This window comes from Pongo abelii, chromosome 10 (genome assembly GCF_028885655.2).
Source record: "Pongo abelii isolate AG06213 chromosome 10, NHGRI_mPonAbe1-v2.0_pri, whole genome shotgun sequence".
Lineage (NCBI taxonomy): Eukaryota > Metazoa > Chordata > Mammalia > Primates > Hominidae > Pongo > Pongo abelii.
Window position 1 is genome coordinate 7,073,946 of NC_071995.2, and position 12,970 is coordinate 7,086,915.

Consider the following 12,970-nt stretch of genomic DNA (forward strand, 5'->3'; position numbering starts at 1 on the left):
GAAATTAATTACTTATCCTTTTTTTAGTGTGTTACTCTCCACACCCCCTTCCTGTTTTGAAAGCAGGGAGAAATAATGATGTATACAATATCTTTTGAACTATACAAATTACAGATAAGCTTTAAAGGTCTCTAGGAAGCTATTACTGTTTCACCATAAGAACTCCAAGTGGGCCCTAAATCTCCTGGTCCTTGACTTCAGCCACTGCTAGGAAAATGTCAATACACACACACTCCTATCTTAAAAACTCTGTGCTTGAGAAGAAGGATGGTTTGCTTTGATATTAGACTAGCTTTCCCTGGCAGCTGCAACTAGGGTACCTAATTTTTGTTAAAGCTACAAGTCACAATTTATTACTTATATTAAGAAATGTAAGGAGATCAATCAGGAGAATGCTATATTGCTCAAGGTGGTTGATGCAACACAAAAAAGACGGAGCCATTAGTCCAATAACCTTATTAAAATAACTCCTCCTCTGGGTGTGGTGGCTCATGCCTGTAATCCCAGCTACTCCGGAGGCTGAGGCAGGAGAATTGCTTGAACCCCGGAGGTGGAGGTTGCAGTGAGCTGACATTGGATTTTACCTCTGCACTCCAGCCTGGGCAACAAAGTGAGACTCCATCTCAAAAAACAAAAACAAAAACAAAAACAAAAAACTCCTCTGTATCTAACCTTCTCATCAAAAGTGTGAAACAGATGGTATATGTAATGATCATGATAATGAACATAATGAACATAATAACAATGCGAACATGATAACAACAACATCTCTTTATTCTTCAAATAACATCCAGAGCAGGAACTCTGGAGTCAGGCAGAACTGAGTGTGACTTTAAGCAAGTTACTCAATTTTTGTAGGCCCAACTTTCCTATCTGTCGGGCCTACGAATGGGAAAAACTAAACCATAAGGAATCTAAGAGTTTTGTTTATTCCAAAGAGTACAGGATACAATGACTTTTCTTTTTTTTTCTGTCACCCAGGCTGGAGTGCCATGGTGCAATCTCGGCTCACTACAACCTCTGCCTCCTGGGTTCCAGTGATTCTCCTGTCTCAGCTTCCCAAGTAGCTGGGATGGCATGTGCCACCATGCCCAGCTAATTTTTATCTTTTTAATAGAAATGGGTTTCACCATGTTGGCCAGGCTAGTCTCGAACTCCTGACCTCAGGTGATCTGCCTGCCTCGGCCTCCCAAAGTGCTGGGATTACAGGCGTGAACCACCGCGCCTGGTCAATGACATTCCAAAAAGGTACTATCAGGACATCAAGTACTACAAAATAGGCACCGGAAGAAATATACTAAATTAGTAATCCTCAAACTCTAGAGTAGTAAGTATAACCTGGCTTGCTAAAACAGATTACTGGGCACTATCCTCAGAGTTTCTCAATCAGTATTTTTGGAGTAGACCGAAGAATCTGCATTTCTAACAGGCTCCCATAAGATACAGACGCTGTTGGTCACAAGACCATACTTTGTGTCTCCTTGGAAAGAGAGAAAATAAATATTTATTGACAGGGAAGAGAAGAACAATTATTTAAGGTGATCTTGGGTCAAGCATGGTTAAGTTTATCTTATTTAGTCCTTACAAGATAGTTTATCTTATTTAGTCCTTACAACATCCCAATGAGCAACAGTTCTCAAACTTTTCCAGGCCAAAGGAGAATGAACACATCACAAAAGAGTATGCCTAAGCAGTCTTCTAGAAATAGAAAATTTCTTTGATGACTGTATTACTTTAAAAATTCATATAAATTTTGTATTCTGTTTCAAAATACTGCTGCTAGTTATGAATGAAATATAAATCTAAAAATATTTATCAGATAAATTGCTTAACTCTTAATTGCAAATCTTTAGTAAAATTGGCCTGTGGGAATATAAAGAAATGGGTGGTTGAAGTTTGGTAATGAGCTTATGGTGAAACAGCTAGTACATATTTATTTGATCCAGCATTTGAACCTAGGCCAGAAGGTCTCTAAAGACAATGCACATGTTACTATCTTACTCTGTCATTGACCTCCACCTACATAAAAGGCCTATCATGTTTTTCTCTACTGCTCTTTTATGATCTTCTATTGTTCTAGCTAAAGAGGACTACTTGCTGTTCCTCAGATTTTTCTCAAAATTTTTTTTTCTTTTTCCTTAGATTCAGGGACAGACAGGATCTTACTCTTCCTGATCTCCAGATTACTCTTTGCAGCTGGAAAGCTCCTCCGCTTTCATCTCTACTTGACTAGAATCTTACCATCCCCTTTAAGGCCCAGCTAAAATGCCACTTTCTTTCAGAAGACCAAATACCATTATTGACTGATTGATTGACTGACTGAGACAAGGCCTCACTCCTGTTGCCCAGGCTGATGCAGTGGTGCGATCATGGCTCACTGCAGCCTTGACTTCTGGGGCTCTGGTGCATCCTCTCACTTCAGTCTCCTGAGTAGCTGGGACTACAGACACATGCTACCATGCCCAGCTAATGCAAATATCATTTTTAAAAGGCAACTGAACTGGATGCCTCATACGAGCTCCCATGGCTGCCCAGACATGCTTTCATGTCAGTGATTATATAATTTTTTTTGTAAATTAGCTTATGCAAATAATCTTGTGGACCCTAACTTATACATGCTTCTGCAAAGAAACATGTTTAACAATAAAGTTATATTGGAATTCAAAACATAATGTTTTATGGAATGTAAGACATTGGGGTATAGATAAAAAGTGGTTGGAAAAATATATATATTTATTTTTAGAGATGAGGTCTCCTTCTGTCATCTAGGTTGGAATGCAGTGGCATCATCATAGTTCACTGAAGTCTCAAATTCCTGGGCTCAAATGATCCTCCCACCTTGGTCTCCTGAGTAGCTGGGACTGCAGGTGCATGCCGTCATGCCTGGCTAATTAAAAAAAATTTTTATTTATTTATTTTTGAGACAGAATCTTGCTCTGTTGCCCATGCTGGAGTGTAGAGGTATGATCTTGGCTCAATGCAGCCTCAACGTCCTGAGTTGAGCAGAGGACCCCGGGCTCCAGTGATCCTTCCACCTCAGCCTCCCAAGCAGCAGGGACTACAGGCATATGCCACCCAGCCCAGTTAATTTTGTTCACTTTTTGTAGAGATGAGGTATCACTATGTTGCCCGGGCTGGTCTCGAACTCCTGGACTCAAGTGATCCTCTCGCCTTGGCCTCCCACAGTGCTGGGGTTACAGGCGTAAGCCACCGTGCCTGACCTGGAAAATTGTGTTTAAAAGAAATTCTTGGCCAGGGGCAATGGCTTATGCCTGTAATCTCAGCACTTTGGGAGGCTGAGGCGGGTGGATTGCTTGAGCTCAGGAGTTCGAGACCACCCTGGACAACACGGTGAAACCCTGTTTCTACAAAAAATACAAAAAAAATTAGCCAGGCATGGTGGCTCACGCCTGTAGTTCCAGCTACTCAGGAGGCTGAGGCTGGAGAATTGCTTGATCTGGGAAGCAGATGTTGCAGTGAGCTGAGATTGCACCACTGCATTCCAGCCTGAACGACAGAGTAAGACCATGTCTCAAAAAAAAAAAAAAGAAAAAGAAAAAGAAATTAAAGAAATTCCCAAACAGGAAGGTTTAGATTATGATGAAATTTGTGAGTATGAACTAGAATAAAGTCTAAACATGTAGACGTAATATACCTAGACTTTTAAAATTGGAAGGGTCCTTGAAAGTCATTTAGGACAATCTCCCTATTTTATAGCAGTAGAATTTTTGGACCCTGCTTTGTATTATGGTCAGAAGTCTCTTTGCTTTGTTAATGCTGTTTAATTTTCATCTAGCTTACCTTTGGTCTCTTTATATTGTGATTCCAGTGCTACCTGAAGAAAGCTTTCTGCACTGAATAATGGATTTTTTTCTGAAGGGCCAGACCTGACTTTGGTCCAAAGGGAACTAAACTACAGGACCTCCTTTGATTTTAAAGGTCGCTAACTTTAGTGATGCTAATTCTGAACCTCTGAGGAATGAATTGTTACCCCCAGCTGCAATTTTTGATCAGTCTAACAGCCAAGCCACCATCATGGCCAAGACTAGGGAACACTCACGGTAAGCAGGGTGGCCATCTGCTCCATTTGGCCAGCTCTAGCTTTGGACACTGAGAGGTGGCTCATATGCTGATTGCATCTTGGTTTAACCACTGAGAGTGAAAAGAGGAAAGGACACCAAGGGCATTTATCTTTTCCATCCCCACATGCTCTTCCCAATCTCAGCGGTAAAGAGCAGGAACTCTGGAGTCAGGCAGAACTGAGTGTGACTTTAAGAAAGTTACTCTATCTTTGTAGGGCTGACTTTCCTATCTGTACCAGATCTTAACAGCACTATAATTACCTCACGGGTAACTGGCAGGTTGAGGTGGGGAACTGCCTGTTGACCATTTAGGACAATGTCTGGTACACAGAAAACCCTTAATAAATGCCAGCTATTACTATTATCAAAGGGTAGTAACATTAACATACCCAATCAATGTGAATAAGATCCTCTTCTCTGTAAAACCTTTTCCGTGGCATTTCATTCCCTCCCTGAGTCAGTTATGATACCATTACTGTCTCCTAAAACTGTATTTAGCCCAGCTTCTTTCCTGAGCTCAAGACCAGGCTTCACAACTCCCAAGATAGCTGGAAGTGCCCTTGGAACCTAAGTAAATCCCAAACCAGATCATTTCCTGGCACTGAACAATATCTGATCCTCCACTTGACCTCTGGCATTGGTCAAAAATACCCTTATCTTTCCAGCTACTCAGGCAGGAGGACGGGGTCTTTTTAAAATTACGACTTTATCCTCCAGCTAATAAGCTGCCAAGTTATTCATTCATACATTCACCTATTCACGTATTTATCGAGCCTTTTCTACAAGCCAAGTACTGTGTTGAACTCTGGGTACACTGTGGTAAACAAAACTTCCATGGATTCTGCCCTCATCTACAAATATATAATTACACAGTGTAATATATACTTGGAAGGAAATTCCAGTCAGTATGAGAAAGTGTAACAGGGGACATAATTTAACATGAGAGTCAGGAAAGAACTCAGAGGAAGATGAAAAGGAGTTTGTCAGGTGACTGAAGGGCACTCCAGGCAGCAGGTGAGCGTGTGCAAAGGCTCTGAGGTAGCGAAGCCTTCATGCCTTTCCTGAGGAACTGAACAAAGGCCATGTGGCTAAAAGGTTGTCAGCTTGCTTGGGATGAGGCTGGGGCAGCAGGCAGGGGCTTACCAGCCAGGTATGGAAGCCCCTGAAGGGTTCTGAGCAGGCGAGGCACAGGATCGGATCACTCTGGCTGCTTTTGGAGAGTGGACTGAGGGGGCAAGAACAGAATTAGAGACCAGTCAGGCTACTCGGGTGGTGCTGGTGACAGATGGCTGGTGGCTGTGGTGATGGAGAATAGTAGATGGATCTGAGACACAATCTAGAGGTTGTATTGATAGGATTGGGTGACTGGGATGTGGGGAGTGAGTGAAGAAAGGCAACAAAGCTGATTCTTGGGTTTCAGGCATGAGCAGCTGTGTAGATGCAGTGTCTACAGAATCTCCCTTTCAAAAGGTTCCGGTATTCTAGAACATCTCACAGGAGATGCCCACTTTCTCCTCTCAGCGCAGCCACCCTGCCTCCAAGCCATTATAACTTCCTCTCTAGATCACTTCCTTCTCCTTCGTTTCGCTACTACTTGTCTATGCTGACTTCAAAGCACCCCAGGCTGTATTATCTTTAAATACAGCTCCAGCCATATTATTCCCCATTCAAAAATCTCCAATGTTCCCTATCACCTACATGAGTACAAACTCTTTACCTTGGCTTTCAAGGCTCTTTAACCTACAGTTCCAGCCTGATTTTCCATCACTTCTCGAAAGTCCTGTTTTAGTCACACTAGACTACTGACTGTTCTTTGGCTGTGTTGCCACATTCACACCTCAGTGCCTCTGCTCATGCTATTCCTTAAGTCTTACCATCTCATTATGCTGCAACCTGGCTCATCTTTAAATGAAATGTCCCATCTTTAAATCTCACAAAGCTTTGTACCTCTCTTATGGTGCTTAAAATTTATTGGGGTTATTAGTATACTTATCTCATGCCCATTTCCTGTACCCTAACAGACCATAATACCTTTGAGTGCAGGGCTCCATGACTCATACTACACCCACTGCTCTTGCCCTTGCAGGGTTAAGAATACTGCTTTACCTGTAGTAGGTGCATGTTACTGAATTTATTTGAGCAATTCATGGTATTAGTTACATTAAGGAGTGATGAGATCCAAGTTGTCAAAGGGGAGATGTTTTCTGGTAGTATTTGCCAGCACCAGGGCTCATGGCAAAATTCCTCTTCAGCATCCTTCCATCAAACTCCTTGCAAGCATACACAACACAAATATAAACACACTTCTTTTACAGTCTTCTGACTGCTCAAAATACTCCAGTGCAGCAGTCCACATAAACTTACTTTTTCTTTGAAGTATCGAATATTAAAAATTGCAGCCTCGGCTGGGCGCGGTGGCTCACGCCTGTAATTTCACGCCTGTAATTCCAGCACTTTGGGAGGCCGAGGCAGGTGGATCATGTGGACCTCGTGGATCACAAGGTCAGGAGATTGAGACCATCCTAGCCAACCCCATCTCTACTAAAAACACAAAAATTAGCTGGGTATGGTGGTGTGCACCATAGTCCTAGCTACTCAGGAGGCTGAGGAAGAGAATTGCTTGAACCTGGGAGGCGGAGGTTGCAGTGAGCCGACATCGAGCCACTGCACTCCAGTGTGGGCGACAGAGCGAGACTCCGTCTCAAAAAAAAAAAAAAAAAAAAATTGCAGCCTCTAACTCAAGATTTTTCAAACTGTTGTAACTCATTAACAAGTCGTGAAATCAACTTAGTAAGTTATTATTAAGGGCAAGTATTCTTTCCTGAAACTTGTTTCAAATACGTGTATACACATACATGTCTGTGTGTTCTGGGTCACAATGTAAAACATATTTCTTACCATGGGTCTTAGTCAAAAAGGTTTAAAAGCCAGTGCTTTAATGCTCTGCATTCCACCCCAAGATCAGCACACAGAACTGAAGTAAAAAAAGTAAGATGTTAAGAAAATAGTAATTAGACTATCTGATTAAAATGTACACTTTAAAATGTGAATGATATACCTAACTCTTCCCTTGGGGTATTTGCATTTAGGGAGGTGTTTTTAACCTGAATTAATCTAATCAGTGGAAAGTGAACCAGAAATCATTTTGGACTACAGGCTTTCTTGGTACCTCCAGCAAGGATTTCCTCCAGTATCCCAGTTCCCTGAGAGAGCTGGGTTCAAGAACCAGGAACTCCACTGCTGAAAGGCTACTGGTTTCTAGGTTACAATACACAGAAATGGTAATAACCTTTGTAAGGGAAACATATTTACAACCAAAATGCACTCCTACCACGCACACATCAAGCTTAATCAATTTATATTTACATGTATGTATTTAAACTGTGCCTACTAGGAATACAATCCTACCCATCCACATGATGAGCTATACCTGATAGGCGGCAAGTTGAAGCCCCAAGTTGATCTAAAAGTGAGAACTACTATGCGTTACTGAAGGCAACACGGTATGTGAGATAGGAAGGCAGGGTGTGGGAAATGGCAGAATGAGCAAGGGGGCTCGGGAGTGTGGTAGATGCATTGCACCAAGTGTTTATTACTTTGATGATTGGTGGTAATGAGAGAAGATGAGAGAAGAGGAGTGGGATATGGAGAAAACAATTTCCTAGTCAGCTGTATGCCCCGTGACAGTACACAGCAACAGCCCAGCAGGAGTGCACAGGCAGTATGTGATTATGTCAACACACAAAAGTTGAATTCTTTATGTCAACACACAAAAGTTGAATTCCAAGTCCTAATTCCAGCCCTAACTCCATTTAACAGATTGCCCCTTATAACTGGTTGCTACTTGTGTTACATTCTGAATTTATTGTGGAGAAACCAACAGTTTCCTAACTAATGAATGTAATACAATTTTTTTTTTTTTTTTTGAGACAGGGTCTTGCTCTATCCTTCAGGCTGGAGTACAGTGGCGCCACGGCTCACTGTAGCCTCAAACTCCCAGGCCCAAGTGATCCTCCCATCTCAATCTCGGGAGTAGCTGGGACCACAGGCATGGCATGAGCCACCACGCCCAGCTCATTTTTTTTATTAATTTTTTTTTTTTTTTTGAGACAGAGTCTTGCTCTGTCGCCCAGGCTAGAGTGCAGTAGAGCTAACTTGGCTCACTACAACCTCCACCTCCAGGGTTCAAGTGATTCTCCTGCCTCAGCCTCCCAAGTAGCTGGGATTACAGGTGCCCACCACCATGCCCAGCTAATTTTTATATTTTTAGGAGAGATGGGGTTTCACTATGTTGGCCAGGCTGGTCTCAAACTCCTGACCTCAAGCAATCTGCCCGCCTTGGCCTCCCAAAATGCCGGGATTACAGGCATGAGCCCCTGCGCCTGGCCTAATTTTTTAAAATTTTTTGTAGAGACAAATAAAATGTTGCCCAGGCTGGCCTCAAGCGATCCTCCCACCTTGGCCTCCCAAAGTTTTGGGATTATAAGTATAAGCTGCTGCGTCCTGTCAAATGTAAACATTAATTGCTAATTACAATGTCAAAAATAACTGGGACAGAAACAAGGATGAAAGAGTAGGAAGTTCAAAGCTGGTGTAGTGCAAATAACCCTAGACTGGGGTGCTGATAAATTTGGATGATGTCTGGGTGACACTGAGCAAACTGCACAACCCCAGTTCCATTCCGTCTTTAAAATCTTACAATTCCACAGAGGAAGAAAAAGGTGATCTTTATTTGGAAGAAAGGAAGATCTTGGTTTGATATGTAATAGGAAAGTAACAATGCTATTAGGCAAGGTTGTTTAAATATGAATTAATGCCTATCCCATTATCTAGATTGGGTTAACACCCTCTGGTGATATTATATGTCGGTGTTTCTACTGTATACTGGATAAACGCCAAACTTCTCTCTGGCATTTAAGGCTTTCCACACCTGCCCAACTTTATCTCAAACTTCTCATGGTTCAGACCTCTAACCCTCTGCTCTAGCCCCAGTCCTGTTTCCTTATCGCCACTTACAGCTTTTGCTTAATCCTTCCCACCCACCCGCTCCTAAAGTTCTATAACCTTCATAAAACGTTCCAACTGCTTAAATTTTATGTATGTATATGTACAGGTACTTCCCAATCTTGGCCTTTCTACAGGACTTTATGGCAATCCTATGTGGTAGGCACTGTTGTCCTCATTTTATAGATAAGGAAATTAGGCCCAGAGGGTTTTGCGGCCTGCGTAGAGTCCCTCAGTTTGTGAGCAGCAACAAGGCTGGGTCTGATTTGTTAGCCTTCAAAGCCCATACTTTTTTTCCATTGTACTATGCTACCTCCATGTATTAAACCATGGAGAGAGGATGCGGTAAAAAAGCCTATAAACCAGTTGTAATACAGCTTGTTGTGGCATAAATTCAGACACACCACATCCTTTGAACCACACATGTAATAAACGCTTGGAATAGTATGGATCGATTTTAAGGAGGTTGTTAGTCCTGTTTCCCAAGTCCAGCATTAAAATGATATTCCAGGGTAAATGACAGGTAGGTGGCTTGGAAAATAAAAAAAGCAACATGGTATAAAAAGAAAATAGTAGGAACGGGACAGAAAAGAGATGAAAGTATAATATAAGCTGGCAATAAACAAAACAGACACTCAGAATATAAAATATGGAATATGGGGCTGAAAAGGCCGAAAGGGCTAAAGTTAGGGGCCCTATGCCTACCGATGAGATGCGCGCGTGTGCGGGGTGGTTATTAATGACAGAGCAGGACACATGGCCAGACAGTGGAACTCAACAGAGCGACAAATAAAGACAGGTCGTGGGAGCAAGGGTAGCGCCTGGCACAAGAGGGCGGGGACCCGACTGAGGGGCCAGAGGGCATGGCAGGGGTTGAAGAGAAAGGTGAAGAGGTTCAGAGGGCACAGCGCCCCAGACTCGAGACAGGACTTCTGTCTTCCCTCAGTAGCTGTTGGTGTGCTTCAGGATTCACACCGGCACCCAGCACAGCCCTCCCGGGTGGCTCCGGGAAGAGAGGGAGGTCCTGTCCCCATTTCTCCCCTACTCCCCGGGGACTCCGCGAGGGGCGGAGGGAGGCAGGAGGGTCCTTACCCAGGAAGATGGAGATGATCAGCCGCAGCGCCTGTTCTGACGCGCCCAGGGACGTCGCCAACTTGTTAAGGCTCAGCTCCTGGAAACCCGACTGCAGAACCCCCGCCAGCGCCACCACAGTCCCCTCGTCCCCCTCCGCTGAGGACGCCATCTTAACTCTGGGCGCCCCACAGGGACCCCCCAGCTCCGCGCGCCCCAAATGCGGGCAAAACGCTATCGCTTCACCCCCAATTCCGGCTCGGGGCCCGCCCACGGCGTGCGCATTGGCTGGAGGCCCGCCCCGCGGCTCCAGCTCACCCCGTTATTGGCCGACCTGCGCAGAGGGCGGGGCCTAGCGCGGCAAGGTAGGAAGAGGGCGGGTCTGAAGGTTTGTAAGGCAAAGGTGACTCCTGCCGAGAATGCACGCGGGGAGGCCCAGGGCTGGGCGGGGCTTGGCGTCGGGACCCAGATCTGCCATTGGAAAGGTCTGAGCCCGTGGCCCGGCGACCGTTCAACTCCGTTCGAAATGCTCCCGGGAGGAGCCCTCCGGGGCGAGCGTCCGGCCGGCCCGTTCGCTGCCTTCCCATTGGCTGAGGCGGGAGCAGGCGAGAGTCTGGGCGCGGGGGGGCCGCCCGCGCGCGAGGTTACTCCCGGTCGCCGGCGCTGGGGTTACTGGGGCATGTAACGGGGAGGCGGGAACGCCCGCGCCGCCTTGCGCGCGCCCCCTAACGGCGCCTCCCGGCCCCTTCTTAAATTCTTAGGTTGTTAGACTCGTCGCCTTCACTCCCGGAGGTTCAGCGGAAAGCCCAGTGCCAGACATTGTCTGCTCCTTTTATTTCATGGATCCCTTTTCCATGCAATTTCCTGTAGTAAAACATGACCGTCCCCCGAGAGGCGATGAAATTAAGATATGCCTATTTAACACTTACTATTTTAATTAAAAATTCAAATAATCTTGCACTGAGTAATACATGTTTATGATACAAGTTCTAACAGTATAGAAATGTAAAACAGAAGAGTCCTATCTCCCGGCCCTGCTTTTCATTCTCATTTCCTACAGGTAATCCTGTTAAGATTACGCCAAAAAAAAAAAAAAAAAAAAAATCTGTCGAGCACTTACCATGTGCCAGACACTGTGCTGGGCTTGGGAACAGAATGAGGAGCCCAGAGCCACGGAGTGGGATGGTGCACAAATAATAGCATCAGTTAACGTGTCATTGCAAGTGAAGGTAAGTGCTCTGAAGGAAAGGGTCAAGGTTCTGTGAGAGTATGTAACAAAGGAATGCTAAGAGTTTCTTGGAATAACTCTTAGTTACAATAATTTGTGGCCCATTCTTGTAAAATTACAGCTTATACTTCTATAGCACTTGCACTTTATAAAGCGCTTTTATCCGTATTATTTCACTCGCTTTGGCTGTGCAATAGAATATTTATTATGATGATGTCCTCTTACAGACACAGGCTTGGAGAAATTAAGAAACTGGGTAAGTTCCTTTACAAGTAAGCGGCAGACAGAATTTAAACCTAGGTCTGTCAAATTCCCTACCCCTACTCCCTTTTTGGGCAAGATTTTAACAAACAAAATATTTCATTCACACAGAAAAGTAGAGGATAATATAACTTCTCCAGGTTAAGAGACAAACATCACCTATACATTTGAAAAGCCGGTATATCCCTTCCTGAGGGCATTTCCCTCCTTCCTTTCTCAGAGGTCACCACTTTACTGACTTTGGTATTTATCAATCCCATGCCTATTTTAATACTTTACATACAGCATATATCCAGAAAGGAAAATGAGTATAGTTTTGCATGCCTTATATTGGCCAGGCGCGGTGGTTCATGCCTGTAATCCTAGCACTTAGGGAGGTTGAGGTGGGAAGATTGCTTGAGCCCAGGAGTTGGAGACCAGCCTGGGCAACATAGAGATACCCTGTCTCCACAAAAAAAAAAAAAAAAAAAAAAAAAAATCAGATGGGCATGGTGGAACATGCTTGTAGTCCCAGCTACTCAGAAAGCTAAGGTGGGAGGATCACTTGAGCCTGGGAGGTTGAGGCTGTAGTGAGCCGTGATCATGACACTGCGCTCCAACCTGAGACAGAGCGAGACTCTGTCTTGCAAAAAAAACCCAAAATTATATATATAGGCCTGTAATCCCAGCAATTTGGGAGGCTGAGACGGGTGGATCACCTGAGGTCATGAGTTAGAAACCAGCCTGGCCAACATGGTGGAACCCCGTCTCTACTAAAAATACAAAAAAATTAGCCAGGCGTGGTGGCCAGCTCCTGTAATCCCAGCTACTTGGGAGGCTGAGGCATGAGAATCACTTGAACCCGGGAGGTGGAGTTTCATGCCCGTCCGTGTGAAGAGACCACCAAACAGGCTTTGTGTGAGCAGTAAAACTGTTTATTTCACCTGGGTGCAGGTGGGCTGAGTCCGAAAAGAGTCAGCAAAGGGTGGTGGATTATCATTAGTTCTTATAGGTTTTGGGATAGGCGGTGAAGTTAAGAGCAATGTTTTGCCGGCAGGGGTGGATCTCACAAAGTACATTCTCAAGGGTGGGGAGAATTATAAAGAACCTTCTTAAGGGTGGGGGAGATTACAAAGTACCTTCTTAAGGGTGGGGGGGATTACAAAGTACATTGATCAGTTAGGGTGGGGCAGGAACAAATCACAATGGTGGAATGTCATCAGTTAAGGCTATTTTTATTTCTTTTGTGGATCTTCAGTTACTTCAGGCCATCTGGATGTATACGTGTTAAGTCACAGGGGATGCGATGGCTTGGCTTGGGCTCAGAGGCCTGACATGGAGGTTG

General features: G+C 44.4%; 1 protein-coding gene across 1 annotated transcript in view; it reads right to left on the reverse strand.

Annotated features, from left to right (window-relative positions):
* Positions 1 to 10,740, reverse strand: part of LPCAT3 (lysophosphatidylcholine acyltransferase 3) — a 42,227-nt gene extending 31,487 nt beyond the window's left edge. Inside the window, exon 1 of the mRNA XM_002822828.6 lies at positions 10,179 to 10,740. Within this exon, the coding sequence (XP_002822874.3) occupies positions 10,179 to 10,329 (151 nt within the window). The 5' untranslated portion in view covers positions 10,330 to 10,740. The remainder of the gene's footprint in view (positions 1 to 10,178) is intronic.
* Positions 10,741 to 12,970: the final 2,230 nt, after the last annotated feature.